The sequence below is a fragment of the Cyprinus carpio genome, chromosome A2 (assembly GCF_018340385.1).
Source record: "Cyprinus carpio isolate SPL01 chromosome A2, ASM1834038v1, whole genome shotgun sequence".
Classification (NCBI taxonomy): domain Eukaryota; kingdom Metazoa; phylum Chordata; class Actinopteri; order Cypriniformes; family Cyprinidae; genus Cyprinus; species Cyprinus carpio.
In genome coordinates this window covers 25466788-25481272 of record NC_056573.1, presented here as the reverse complement: position 1 = coordinate 25481272, position 14485 = coordinate 25466788, and the positions used below count along the sequence as shown (strand labels likewise).

The 14485-nt window shown below is 39.8% G+C and overlaps 1 protein-coding gene across 3 annotated transcripts in view; it reads left to right on the top strand.

Moving 5' to 3' along the window:
* The first annotated feature begins 306 nt into the window (after positions 1–306).
* The window catches only part of LOC109105347 (guanine nucleotide-binding protein subunit alpha-11), a 30886-nt gene continuing 16707 nt past the window's right edge, over positions 307–14485 (top strand). The window contains exon 1 of one of the 3 annotated variants that reach the window (XM_042712469.1): positions 307–1292. In XM_042712469.1, the coding sequence (XP_042568403.1) occupies positions 1157–1292 (136 nt within the window). In that variant the 5' untranslated portion in view covers positions 307–1156. Of the gene's footprint in view, positions 1293–1370; positions 1447–1626; positions 1646–14485 lie in introns of those variants that run through there. The other 2 variants (XM_042712473.1, XM_042712479.1) reach the window with 2 other exon arrangements.

Sequence of the window (14485 nt, the reverse complement as noted above, 5' to 3'; positions counted from 1 at the left end):
GTATATTTATCTAATCTTAAGTGAGAACCGTCCATGGTTTATGCGGAAATGTGTTCTCTACCGCGAGACTTCTGTGGAAGTAACACTATTCCCTCAGAATGAGCGACACACCCCGGCAGCGCGCGCTCTCAGAATGCCCGACTGATTTGTGCCGTCGACCAAACTTGACAGTTCCTGTTATCCGCCTCCAGAACGCGAGCTCGCACAGTTCCCGCCTTCTCTCGCCTGCTCCCGACTTCTCTCCCTGTCAATCATCCGTGGCCGTGTGGAATCAATCTAGTGTGCGCGCACGCAGCTCCATCCGCTGATGTAGGAGGAGACGCTGCTGTCATCTGCAAAAAAAAAAAAAAAAAGAGTGGCATAATCCATTTTTAAAGGCAACTGGCTTTTTTCCCCCCTTCCAGGAATTTTATTTTTCTACAAGTGTTGTGACTGAGCGCTCCCGTGTTATAAAACGACACAAAAGGGAATGTTTTTGACAGTATTCAGTTACTGGCTGTGAGGCAGTGACGCTTCATTCACCCGATCGGACACCGATTCCTCCGTTTCTGAGGAGGAATCTCTTTTTCCTCCATTTGAAGGGGTGGATAAGGCTGGAGAGGGGGGATATAGGGGAAGTGGATGTCGCGACTGTGCGATCTGTCCCGTTTTCACCGGGACCAGTGTTGTTGGTGGTGAGCAGCCGCGGAGCTGTTGTGGGAGTGTCGCACGTACGCGAGGATAGTTTGCCCTGGATTTTTCAATCATTTGCGAGATAAGGCTCCCGGACCTCCTCCTCCTCCTCGTCGTCGTCGACGCTGCCCTCCCTTCCTCATCCTCCCGGTTTTTTCTTCCTCTCTTCTCACCTCCGTGATTTTGCTGCGGGCCGCACGCGGGGTAGAAGCTCGCGCTCACGGCGAGAGAGGACTGAACGCAGCGCGCGAGGCCCCCCGGCCCCTCCCCCACTCTCAAACCCCCTTCAGATCATCTCCTCACCTCCCTTCTTCTTCTTAATATTTTTCCTCAGAGGAAGAGAATTGGGGGATTATTTCATTTTTACCCGCCTTCTTCCCAGCGGCCACCCGAACCAAGTGATATATATATATATAAATATATATATTTTTTCTCGTTTCTGAAGCCCAAACGAGGACGGGCTGCGTACAGTAAAGCTGTGGGGATGACTTTAGAGTCGATGATGGCCTGCTGCCTGAGCGAAGAGGCCAAGGAGTCGAAACGAATCAACGCCGAAATCGAAAGGCAACTGCGTCGGGACAAACGCGACGCGAGACGGGAGTTGAAGCTGCTCCTGCTCGGTACGATAACCGCCGTTGCCGCCGCCGTTAAACTCACACACACACACACACACACACATATACAGTTAGTCGACAGGTTTCGCTGTGGTTTTCAGCGGTGACTTGTGGTACTAAACAGGCCACCTCCGTTTTATCGCGGTGGCGGTTTTCTAAAGTAGGTGTTTGCGGTTAATGATCCTTTTTTGTTTGTTTTGTTTTGTTTTGTTTTAATCCAAGTGAATAGTTTGCAGGCTATCAACGTTAGCGAATATGCTAAGGCGTTAGCCTATGCGGGCCGAATACTGGACAGGGCCTGGCATGCTACAGCACACAAATCTCAGCATGCTCATTGTTGTGTGTATATGCATATACATGTAAGTGTTTACCAGAGATCTGCTTTTAGGCGAAATGGTTGTATACTACCTGGTTTGTTTTTCTAGCTGTCAGTTTTTGTCCCAAGTGATAAGTTCTATGATAATGCATGTTGCATGCAGTGTGATAGAGCTTGAGAGGAATGTGTGAAAACGAGCAATGGAGAATGACTGTACTGTATGGCAGAGTTGCTTTGCACAGTGTCAGTAAGTGCACATTAAACGACAATGATTTGTGTAACTGCATGAATCCTGTTGGATTACAGTATTCAAATCATAGGTAAATCAGGCTGAGGTTTGTCAGTTGAGCGTTTATTGCTTTAGTGAAGAAAGTATAAATGCTTTTTAGTTGGTGCAGGTGATGTTTTGCCTTGATAATCTTGACAAGTTAATGAGAGTGAGAAAAAACAGCAACAATTAGTATGCAAGTATCAGCATTGAGTGCAAAGCATCAATCAACGAATGCATCTTGGGAGCATTACTATGTCAACCTGTGCCACCTGTCAAATTTGGGTCGTCTCTGCACTTCTACCAATTATTCCTGGGTTGAATTATCTCAAAATGGTGGACAGTTATTGCCTTATGAGGGCGTGATTGCTCTGCACACTGGACTCTGCTTACTCCCAAGGAAGGCGAATTGGATTCTTTATCAAGCTGTGAAGTTTGGTTGCTGTTCTGTCTATGACTCAGTAAGTTAGTAAGCAGTGATATCTGACACGGACAGCCTTCATTCATTTCCTATTAGTCAGGACTGTTTTTCCGCTTGAAACCACAAAATGAGCTGCTTGTATTAAAATTGGATCATACAGTAGGATGAAACAATGAGCTGATGACAAAGTCAGATAGGGAGATATGGACAGAAGTGTGAGTTTTGATGAAATCGCGCTGAGATGAAGTCCAAATGACCCTGGCTAAACTCCACCCTCCTTGGTTACGTTTGCCAACTCAGAGAAGCTTTAAATAACATCATATTGGAAAGAACTCGATTTCCGCGAACAATATGAATTCTTTTCAGTAAAATGTTTTTGCACTTTTCTGATGTTACACATCTTTAGATACACATGTTTGATGCAGAAACGTAAACCAAAGATATCTGTTGAGTTTCTGTGGTTTTTAAATTAAGTTAATGTGTCATTCATGAGCATGTTTCACTGAAAGTGTTAAGAGAAATTTCCAAGAGGTTTCTGGGATGTTCTGTGAAGCTGGGAACGGAGTGTAAGGAAGGGTCATTTGACTTAAACTTGGTGAACCTGTATGCAAGATTATTTTACCTTTCATTTGAAGTCGTCACCACCCAAGCTTGTCAACGCAACCAGAGCTTTGCATAAGCGTTCTCGAACTCTGGATAGAAACAGGAGCACTTCTGTAACAGTGAATGATCCCGAGGACACTGTGGCTCCTATGTGGATCTGTGACCTCTGTGAAAATACGCGAGATTGACCTTTACCGCTATGAGAGAATTAATAAGTAAAAGTTCTCTCCCTTTCGCCATCCCTGTGCCACCAAAAAGAAGTATAAAAAAGCAGCTTGTTGGTGCTCAGTCATCCTATTAATGGCCCATCCTAAATAAGTTAAAACTGTCAGCCTAACGCTGGATAAATCTTGGCTAGTCTGGATTAGCCAAGACCTTAATAGGCTTTGTGAACACATATTTGCTCCATTGCTGATACCGTAGCTGCTTTGTGTTAACCAGCATCTCACTCTGTAAAAACAGCTTAGTCTAGATAGTTAAGCTTTGACAAATTGTGGCTATTAGTAGGGCTGGGCGATATTTCAGATATTCACAATGTATGTGCAATGATTTTTGGCCATAAATTCTGCGATCTTGTCTTATGGTTTGGATGTACGAGGGCATTGTCTCTGTGTGGCAGTATTCATGTGCTAAAATGTTTGATGGTAAATATTGCTGCCTATATGTTGTTTTGGTTCATATATCATTCTGTTAATTTACTGAAAATCGATACGCAGAACATGCCTTGCCACTGCATTGTATGTCTTGCATTTAATTGACTACAGTGGCTCTTTGGTCAAAATTATGGTTTCTCTGATTGAAAAAGGAAACAAACAATTAATATTGGCAAAATTAAGTTTTTTTTTTTTTTTTTTTTTTTTTAATGGTATATGGCCCAGTCCTAATTATTTCATATTTAGCAGTAGTATATGTTAATGTTTAATATATTTTAAGTATATGAAGTCCATATGGTAGCTGTGCTTTTGAAAGTTTTGTTAAAACAAAGACTGTCTCTATATTTCTACATACATGTATTTATCAGATGCTTTTATCCAAAGCTGCACTGATTGCTTATAAGATTTTTCTTTAACATTTTTCTCAGTACTTACATTCCCTGGGAATCAAACCCATGACCTTGGCATTGCCAGCGCTCAGATCTACCTGTACTCAAACATTAGGACATGGCACTAATAGTCTCGCATAGCCAGACCTTCAGACTGAAGGTCTGGAATTCATGGCAGTTTTCATTGGCCATGGCCCGCCCATGAGGCCATTTGACCAACATGTCAAGTCAAGTCAAGTCAAGTCACTTTATTGTCACATCACCACAGCACATGTGCCTTGGTGAGTGAAATTCTTGGTTGTCAAACAACCAATCACAGTTCGTTTTGTTCATCGCCACGTTATGAGGCTTGGAAATGTCACCACAATAACAGACCGGTATGTAAAACTCTCGGACATATTTTAAAGATTCTATGCCGCAAACTTTAAGTATTTCACATATTTTTAAAAATCCAGCGTTTAGTTGATCCCTATAAGCGCACGTCGTCACAGTTGTAAACACAAATGCTTTCTTTTTTTCATAAGGGGGTTTGGTGCCATGGTATCTTTGTTTCGAGGTGGAACGTTAAAGAATGCGACATTCACATCTCGTGGAAATCGTGTAGAATTCAACCAATCCGATGATGACTTCGACACTCCTGAAGTGCATATGCATCATACCTTTGTACCTTTGGGATGTTTAGGATGCTGCGTCCCACTTCACCTACTTATACTATGGCACTAACAACACCAAGGTCATGGGTTCGATTCCCAGTGAATGTATTAACTGTTAAATGCAGTGTCAGTCGCCTTGTATCAAAGTTTCTGCATAATATGTACATGTAAATGATCCGCTGTTCAAGCATTTTCTGTCCAAAAATAATCCTACTTGTGCCTTTCAGGGCAGGGCTGTTTTGAATCTGATTCAAGCTTGTAACTCCAATGCCTGTTTTTTTAGGATCATCACTTTGTGGCTTTACAGTTTGCTTGGGTTACACGTAATGCAGATTCACTGCTGAATGCAGTGAAATGTAGGATTTGTCCTATTTTCGATTGACTTTCATTGCACACATTCACACTGAAACATACTGGGACAGTGTCCTATTTTCAGTGAGCTGCAGATTGAAAAGCAAGAGTACTGGAAGCGTTGGATTAAATTAACAGAACAAACATATTAATTGCTGATTACCTCATCAGAGGTAACTGGTTCAAAACAATAATTAATCGTTTTAATGCAATTGCAAAAAAAATGCATTGTTATTTTAAAATAAAGTTTATGAATTCCTTGCTGTCTATGCCTAGTGCTCAAGTAATGTGCTGTGTATTGTTTGAGGGCTCAGAGAGTTTTTATGTAGCTGTGACCTTTTGACCCGAAATCTGGATATGTTCTGTCATTAACAATGTGAGATATTAAATAATTTCAGATGTACAGAGAAACCTCATATTTTCTGTATGACCTCTGAAAACGAAATAATCTTGTTTTTGGCCTTTAACCAACCTTACCATTAATACAGAAGCTCAGTCATGCTTCTGTAGATGTAACTGACTGTAAAGGTTAGTTAGCCCCACAAAGGACATGGGAAACAGAATATGATGCCATGCTCAAGGACTTCTGTTTTTAATAAATAAGAATTTGGAAATGTCAAAATATGCTAGTCCGTTTTCCTGCAATCCATGCATCTTTAAGGTTTGTATTTAGTTTATTAAGAGGTTAGTCTGTGTTGTTTAGCTTCTCGGATCTCCTCAGAAGCCTTTGGCTCTACACATTAAAAGTTTGGTAGCAACAAAACATCTATGCATATGCACTACTTAGTAGTGTAGCCATTTCATTTAAACATGATTGCTCATTTAAAAAATTTCAGCGATTCCTAATTATGTAATCAAGATGCATTCAAAAAATATGCTGCACCTTGCTGTCATATGGGAACCAAGTATGAGATCTTCACCATGTTGTAATCTCATACATGCTTCCAGTTATGGAAATGTTCTCCTGATGATATAATCGTACTGTTTACATCATGTTTTATGAACCACAGAGATGCTATCACCCATGCAACTTTTAATACATTGACAAGTATGTTGTAATGGATTTAATGGATATTCATTATTGTATATATTGCTATCATATGGGTGTTTGAAACGGTAAAGTGCTTGTTTTATCCAGCTTCTCGATGGCTTCGTTTGACAGGGCCACAACTTCCTGCCAGTGCCATTCATTTTGTCTCTCACTTCACTGAGCTGGCCGCTCCACCCTTTCCCGCTGTCCATGCGGTCTGTGTTGCCCCTGGTCTGCCCTGAAGCCCTTATCAGGCTATGGAAGGGCCAGGCGCACTAGGCCTTGTCGCTGTCTGTACTTGGTCAAAACAGATTAAAGCTAGAATTTGCCCCCCAAAATTAAGTATCCTATATTTGAATGGACAGTATTGTAGAAGTGATTCTGGTCCTAGAGGTTCTTGCACTGTGCTTCATATTATTCTTGCTAGTTAATGGTTTAAGGTAAGCTGTTATAAGGGTCTCTGGTGACGTACTCGCACTATTCTGGCTTCAAGCTTGAAGATTTTATAAGGATGAGTTAAATAACCGCTGTAGCAGTTTTAAACCTCAATCCCCATTCAAGCATGCAACACCTCAAAAGTGTCATTTTAGTATTACACATATATATTAAACCTTAATTTTCTTTACAATTTTAGTAATTTTATTATGTGCTTTTGTCTTTATTATTTACTATTACTATAATATTATTTACCTATACTATAATATTTCTGTATAGCTTTAGTTCTGTTTTTACCTCTGTTTTAGATTTAGAGGTTTTTTTTTTTTATTTCTGTTAGTTTCCAAGGCAGCATTTCTAATTTTCTTTTTCATTTGGAAAGTTTCTTTTAAATTTGGAAAGTTATTCATCTAATATTTGTTTTATTTCAGCATTATTTCAATTAACAAACGCTATTTTTTATAGTTTTATTTAGGGCTGTTGCGATAACCGCAATATCGCAATACTGAACTATTGATGAGCAAACCGCAGAGGAATGCAAGAACCGCACCAACCGCGGTTTTTGCGTGTTTTCTTTTTTCGTAAGGTTATGCCCTTCTCGTTTTATATGACCAGGCAGAGTCATATTTGTGAAAATAGGTTGTCATGTCCAAGGAAAGCGAAATCTGTCTTAGCATTGACGCACAGCTGGTCAGCTGAGCCTTCTAAAGTGGGGCTCAAAATTAAAATGATTTCAACAGTGTGTTTCATTATGTCTCTCTATGAATGAATGAATTAGCGTTTTTGAACGTGTAGTTGAATGAACGGTTTAAAGACTCACTCAAAGACAGTCCCTTGACAATCTAACTGCACTTACTGACAGCGCGTCTAGAATGCGCACAGGTGGAAATATCAATAGGAAGTCACTTGTCCAGTCAGATTGGAAGATAAGATTATACATATAGGCAAACGATAGCATAACAATCTTATTTCCAGGTTTATGTTCTGTTATGTGGGCCGTAATTTTTTCATTCTCTTCTGTTTACTTCACTTCCTGTTTCAACGCTTTTTGGTTTTGGTTTCATTGTTTTCTGAATGACCTTGTAAGATATATTGTAACACATACACACACAGATTCTATATGTATGTGTTTGTGTGTGTATATTTATATATATGCCGATAAAACAGCATACCGCGCTATTGGGCCACTCAAAATCACCGCAAGGGAAATTCCCTCACCGCGACCGGAAGTACCTCTTTAGACCACCTGTAATTTCTTGGTTCAGTGAAGTACACTACAGTAGCTAAGAGGTCAGTCTGTAATGTTTAGAGCCTCTGTTTGTCTCAAGTCTTCCTGTCATACAGATTCACAGGTCAGAGTTTAAACTTTAGTCTGCAGCAGAATGTGAATTTTTCATTCTCCTGCGTTTACATGCATATGAGTGTATCTAGTTTCACCGCGTCTTTGCACTAAAACTTTTTACTTTAATGTTGGGTTGGCCAGTGGCACGCATAAAAGTGAACAACAAAGCCAGCCAATTAGATTTCAGCTTTTTATGTACCAAAAATGGCCTGGTGATTTGGTGTGAGTTTGCATTGTTGACTGCATGTTAGCGTTGGCAGCTGTTGTTTTGGAGTGCTTTGTTCCTGGCTGTCCTACTGTAGATTAAACTTTGCTTCTGACGGCCACATGATGTTTCAGTAAGGGCCTTGGCTTCTACACACTTTCACTTTCAATCGTAGTGCTCATAGGACACATTTGTCTTGTTTTTTTCATGAGCAGTCCTTTAACTAAACCCTACCTTGTTTTCAGAGCAACACTTGAGCTGTTCTCCGATCAGTCGCCGTCCCTTTTTCCATTCCCTCCCAAGCAAGGCTTTACGGTGGTTTCCATGGCCAGTGCAAACAAGAGGATTTGCACTTTGGACTATCACCTAGCAGGTGACGAAACTCTTGGCCGGCGTGTGCATCAGGTGTCTGCGCAGGGCTTTTGTTTAATTGCGACCCACTGTTGTAGCGCATAATGGATATATGAACGTGCCGGAAACATCCGTCATAATCAAATAAGGCATGACTGTGCCTCTGTGAAAAGCTGCTGTGACAGGCCCGTCTAGAGCTGGAGGGTTGCTTCCTGTCACTCCTGTCCATGTTAGGAGAGCTGATAGACTGAATTTATCACAGAACCGCCTGCTTTCTCTTCTTAGAGAGCAGTGGATCTTTGCTGGATGTTGGTGCCAGTCATTGAGATGATTTTTCTCCTTATCACTACCAGGAGCTAGGATACTCAATAAAAATCCCCAAGATTCACATTTATGCTGCAGCTAAATGCGTTGTGACATTATGATGTTTCTATCAGCTGATTTATTCTGTTTGACTGTCTCAGCCCTCTGTCCACATTAATACAATATTTCAAGAGTTTTCTCTGCATTTTGGACTCCCATTAAGCAGAGTTAATTACATTTCAGAATTGAACAACTGGCTCCCTTTCAGTTGATGAGTGTGAATTTGAATTGACCAGAACACACATTTAAACTGAAATGAAAGGAAGTGGAATCTATTGAATTCCAAGAGATTCAACAGGCATTTTAGAAAATTAAAAGGATAGTTTATCCAAATGTAAATTCTACCGTCATTTAATCACCCTCGTGTTTTTCCAAATTTGTATGACTTTCTTTTTTTAATAGAATGAAAATTAATGGGTTCAGTGTTGTTGTTTGGTGAGTAAAATGACAGTATTTCCATTTCTGAGTCCATTATCCTGCTATATTAGGTGTTTATCCACCTCAGTCCACAAATCTGTCTATAAGGTTTCTAAAACCCTCAAACGTCAGGACTTTTAAATTTTTCTTTAAAATGATTAAATAAGGCTGTCACGCCAACATTTAGAGTTTGTCTTGACAAAACATTTCCTTTTTGTTAAGAATTACACTTTAGAATTCTTGTTAAGAATTCCATTATTGGAATTAATACATTTCATTAAATTACAATTAATTGTTATTTGCCTTGTTTAAATTTAAATTCTGTTTGCTATTTACTATGTCAGTTCAAATTCTGAAATTTAATTCCATAAACTCTAACAAAGCACTCTGAACTGAAGTTTTTGAAGACGTTCTTCAAAATGCTGACATTTGTGGACAACAGTGACATCATGAACATGGTTTGTAATGGTTGTTTATAAATATTGAGAATGCTTGAGTCTGACAAACAGCTTTTTGACTGTGATAGTGGACACCGGGTTGTTTTGTTGTGGTCAGCTGTTGTAGGTTTGATGACATGTTTTTAAGTGTTAGGAAGTAATTTGTTTGTTTGACATCAGGAAAAAGGAACTTTAATTCACATACGGCAATTCCTTGCCTTGCATTATTATTCCATCATTTGTATTATCATATGGACTAACTGTAGGTGTGGACAGAATTGTTTTTTTTTTTTTTTTTGTTTTTGGGTCCACATTTATACAGATACATTTTCATGCACCTGTGGAAAAGCTCTCAAGTGCACCCTCACAAAATTTGCCCTAGAATTTTTGTTAATATTCATCCTGCATCCGATCACTCACCTGTCAGTCCTTCAAGGCCTGTATCAGAGTTTTGCATGACAGCTGGCAAGTGGAATCCTGAAGTGTCCCTAACCGTAGGTGATCTACTCTTTAATGAGGCTGGATTTTAATTGGCTGTGAGTCCCTGCTGTTACTCTTACATAAGCAGCCCCCATCCTAACCGGCCTGTAGAGAGCGCTGTTGTCAGAATGCACATGGTGCCACACACGGCGCCTAGAGCCAAACAGGGCCAGGTGATCTCGGAGGAGAGCTAAGTGAGAGCGAAGCCAGGCTGCACATGGTGCCTTGCCCTCACGATGTTCAGATGTGAATATTTTCATCCCAAACCTGCCTTACAGTGAGATTTCTATGAAAAGAGTCTAATTTTCACTGACATACATGTATTTATAGACACATTCTCTGTTACCCCTGATGAAATTCTTCAAGGAGGTTGACCGACCTGAGTTCGTCCGCTGCTCCCCCTGTGGCAGTATTTATAGAACAGGTGCCATTCTCCAGCAACACCACAGAGACCTGCAGGGATGGATGGCACACACATGCCATTCTTTATTGCTCCCTTTCTTTTCATCATTTTTCTTCTGCTTAAGCTCAGCCGCATTATACGACAAACAGATATTGGGTGGCCAAAAAATACGACTTTGTATGGTGACCGAGTATCTAATTATACACCGCAAACCTCGAATGCCCTTTCCTGTCAGCCATGTTGCATGCATACACGCTTTTCCTTTTCTTATCCTTGACACATTTAACGGATCAATTTCCTCTCAAAGTAGACCAAAGAAATGCAAGCCCACTAAAGGGAAGGAACAGATGAGAGAGTGGGAGCTTTTAGCACGTAGATGTGGAATACAAGCAATCTCCGTGCCGTCTCATTGGTAGCAAGCTTTCAGTTAATAGTATGCTGACACTTAATCGAAGATGCTCGACTGTATACTGTGCATGCTCACATCCCAATCATTTCAGTAAAATGCAGAGTTTGAACTTGGCGTGATTTGCCTCTTTGTTAGGCATTGGCTCATTGCTGGTGTAATTTGAAGGATACTTGGTGTTCGTCATCAGGTTTGATGGCAAGGCCTATCGACCATCTGGTTACCAGGGCTGTGCTTCATTCAGAGCTGAATTGAGATTGGCTTTTCCAGTTCAATTTCTGATTTTGATTTTGAATTGAGGTAGAAAACAAGATGCAGAATTTTCATTTGTTGGCTTGATAAAATCTTGGGCTGAAGAAAAGTTTAAAAAGGTTGATGGATGGAAGTCTCACCTATAAAATTTTTGTTTATATTTAATAAATTCACTTTGCTGTTTCATAGTTGAAGAACACTTCGCTTTCTGAGAATGCATTACCCGTTCAGTTTCTTTGAATTTCTACAGTTCAGTATAGTCCTCTTCCTGTCATTCTAATTTAACTTCCTGTGTGTTGTGGGCAGTTCAATTTAAATTCACATTTATGAAGTGAAAGGAGCCAATTCTGAATTTTGCTAAATTCTGCTGTTTACCAGCATATGTTGTGTTTTAGATGCTGATCTCCAGCGTTGAATGTTGGTGCATGGAAAATATCTTTTGCTTCAGTATTTTTGTCTTGTTTTCAAGTAAATATGACATTTTTAACAAGACAACTTGAGAAGCAGAACAACCAAAATGCAGAAACCATTTGCCAGCGGGGTTGGAAAAATAAACTTGTTTTCCCTTTGAATAAAGTGGTTTTTCTTACCCCGTTGGAATCATTTTTTTTTTTTGCACACAGATCACTAAATTATGTTAGAGTTCTCTGAAAATAAGACTACAAAATTCAGATTCTTAAGTAAATGAGTCTTTTTTTTTTTTTTTTTTTTTTTTTTTTTTTTTTTAAGGATGTTTAGATATGTTTACAGGTAAGCCAAACATCTTAGTTTTGCCGGTCCATCAGCTAGACCAGCACCAGAACAGTTTTAACTAGTACAGACAAGCAATCTTTTTTTTTTGTTTTTTTTTTTTTTACCACATCTCTTGTTGATAATGCTTTTACATTGTCGTCTTGAAGAATGAAGCATCGATTCATTGTTTTCTTTGTTTTGTTTTTTTTGTCAGTTACTGTTTGTTTTCTTTATAGAAGGAAAAGACTTCTTTAATTGTTATTGGCTCTGTCCCTGCAGCATTTCCTGTTTTGCTGTAGTAGCATTGAGGCATGGAGTGTCCCTGGTTTTCAGCATTTCCCTCCGTCACTTATAAAGAACACAGAAGGAACAGGAGGCGACGCTACCAGTCTACAAGTAGCCATTCATTAACATTACATTCCATCTAGATGGCTGCTTTAACTAGGAATCGTAAGGCAACTAGTGTGAGGGACAGCATACTTTTGAGAGATGACAGACGGCTCCAAAATGAGGACTTTTTAAGGCCAGTAAAAAAGAGTCTTCGGTTCCACTAATAACCTGTTAAAAAGCAACCGAGACGTGTTTGTGGACAGTGTCCGCCTGACATTCTAACATTTTCTTTAGATATTATTTGTGTTTTGTTTTGCACTCCTTGAATTTTGTTTTGTTATGGAGTTTGACAGTGGTCATGTGATTCTAGAGATGATTGTTTGTACTTGTTAGTTTGCCGTCTCTCTGTTCATGAAGCACGTAATCAAGTGTCTGAAGTATGTTGAAGTTTAGAGGGTTTAAAATCGTCTCGTTTCTACTTTCAGTAAAATAGCATTTGTCTCTTATGGTCTCTGTTACATTACATCTTTATTTAACATTATTTAGTGCTATACCACACATTAAAAGTGTAGTTTTTGCAACCAAAAAAGTAATTGTTGCAACCCGCTGTAAGTTAATGGTAGTATTAGAATGAACTTAAACAGCTTATGGCCATCCAGTTTGTAGGTAATGCTTTTAATCTTTATACTTTAAATATGTAAAACACAGGTAAAACTGGTAAATCATTGTTTAAAATTGTGCAGGTGGAGCAGATAAATCTCAATTACTGATGCATGCACATTAATTATATTATTAAATAGAATTCATGTTTAAAAAATAATATTTTTATACCTTTTAAGACGCCGCTTAGGCTCACCATTGCTGCATTTATTTGATAAAAAATACGGGAAAAAATTGTGAAATATTATTACAGTTTAAAATAACTGTTTTCTATTTGAATATTTTAAAATAAAATGTATTCCTGCGAGGGTAAGAATGAATTTTCCGTATCATTACTCCAGTCTTCAGTGTCACATGATCCTTCAGATGGATCCAGATTTGGTGTTTATTATTATTATTTTCTATGTTAGCCTGATGGATAACTCAATATTGGTAACAAATCAGCAGCCCATATTTCTGTTTTGTTCCATGTAATTTTTTGTGTTAAAAAGACATACTTGAAGTGTTTAGTTGGCTGTACCGTTTCAGTCATGTGGCATTCAATATTACATCTCTGCAGAATAAGATCCACTGCAGCCTGTTTTAATCCATGTTTATGGGTCAAGCTGTGAGACTCGTTGGCCTTTGGGAGAAAGTTCATTGCACCTGGTGCTATTCGATTTCACGTAGTCAAATAAAATAACCAGCACTTCCTTTTTGAATCATGTAAACCTCAGAAGGTAATCTCTACCGCCCATGCAAATTCTGTGGTTGCTGTTTATCTGATACACACATCTCAAACAGCTCACTGCGGTTACGACTCGCTGCAAATGGCCTACTGGCTAGATTTGCATGCTTTCCAGGAGCAGCCGCGTCACTCACTTCCCCCTCACGGTCTGGGTGTCTGCAGTGATTCAAACCTGCGCTGACCGTAGGGTCAGTGTAACATATGGAGGAGGGAGCGCAGTGGAAGTGGGTGCAGCCTGTTGTGCGGTCCGATAGCTTCATTCTGCTGAAAGCAGGAAATACTTTATTAAAACGAAGCCACATTTGCTGTTTGACCCCAGGTTTGGAGTGTTTTTTTACCTCATTTTTTTGTTTCTATCTCCTCCTCTTCCCAGCATCATCTCCTTGCTTGACTGCAGTGGGGTGATACGATGCAAGTGCATTTGTTTTATATGTACACTCAGGGATTGACATGGTGGTTTGCAGCGGGGGGGGGGGGGTTGGCCTGTTGCTACGGCAACAACACAGTTTCTCGGCTCTGTCCACCCACGTGGTGCTCCCCCCACCACACACACACATAGCCACACGGTTTCAGGCCGGTCTCTGAATGAGACTCCTGCAGGACTTGAGGGACAGTTGTAGCCTAGATTAGAGTGACTTTTCTGGCTCGCACACTCAACTGCTTCCAGTGTCTCTGGTGTTATACGGGCCACTCATGCTGGGCTGTAGCCCGAGGTGCCGCCATATCCTACATCCCAAACTGCGCTCCTATTTCCACTGTTCTTGGAGTAATTGTTGGGCCTGAGAATTGGCAAGTGGTTTTGGGATGCTGTTCAGTTCAGATTTAGTAATTTTTCCCTGATTAATTTGACTCTGAAATGATGATCGTTAAAGAGGATGAAAATAGTTTAAAATAACGATTATTTTTGAAAATGATTCCAGTCATTTAAAATAACTGTGTTCTATAAATGTATTTTATTCTTGTGACATTAAAGCC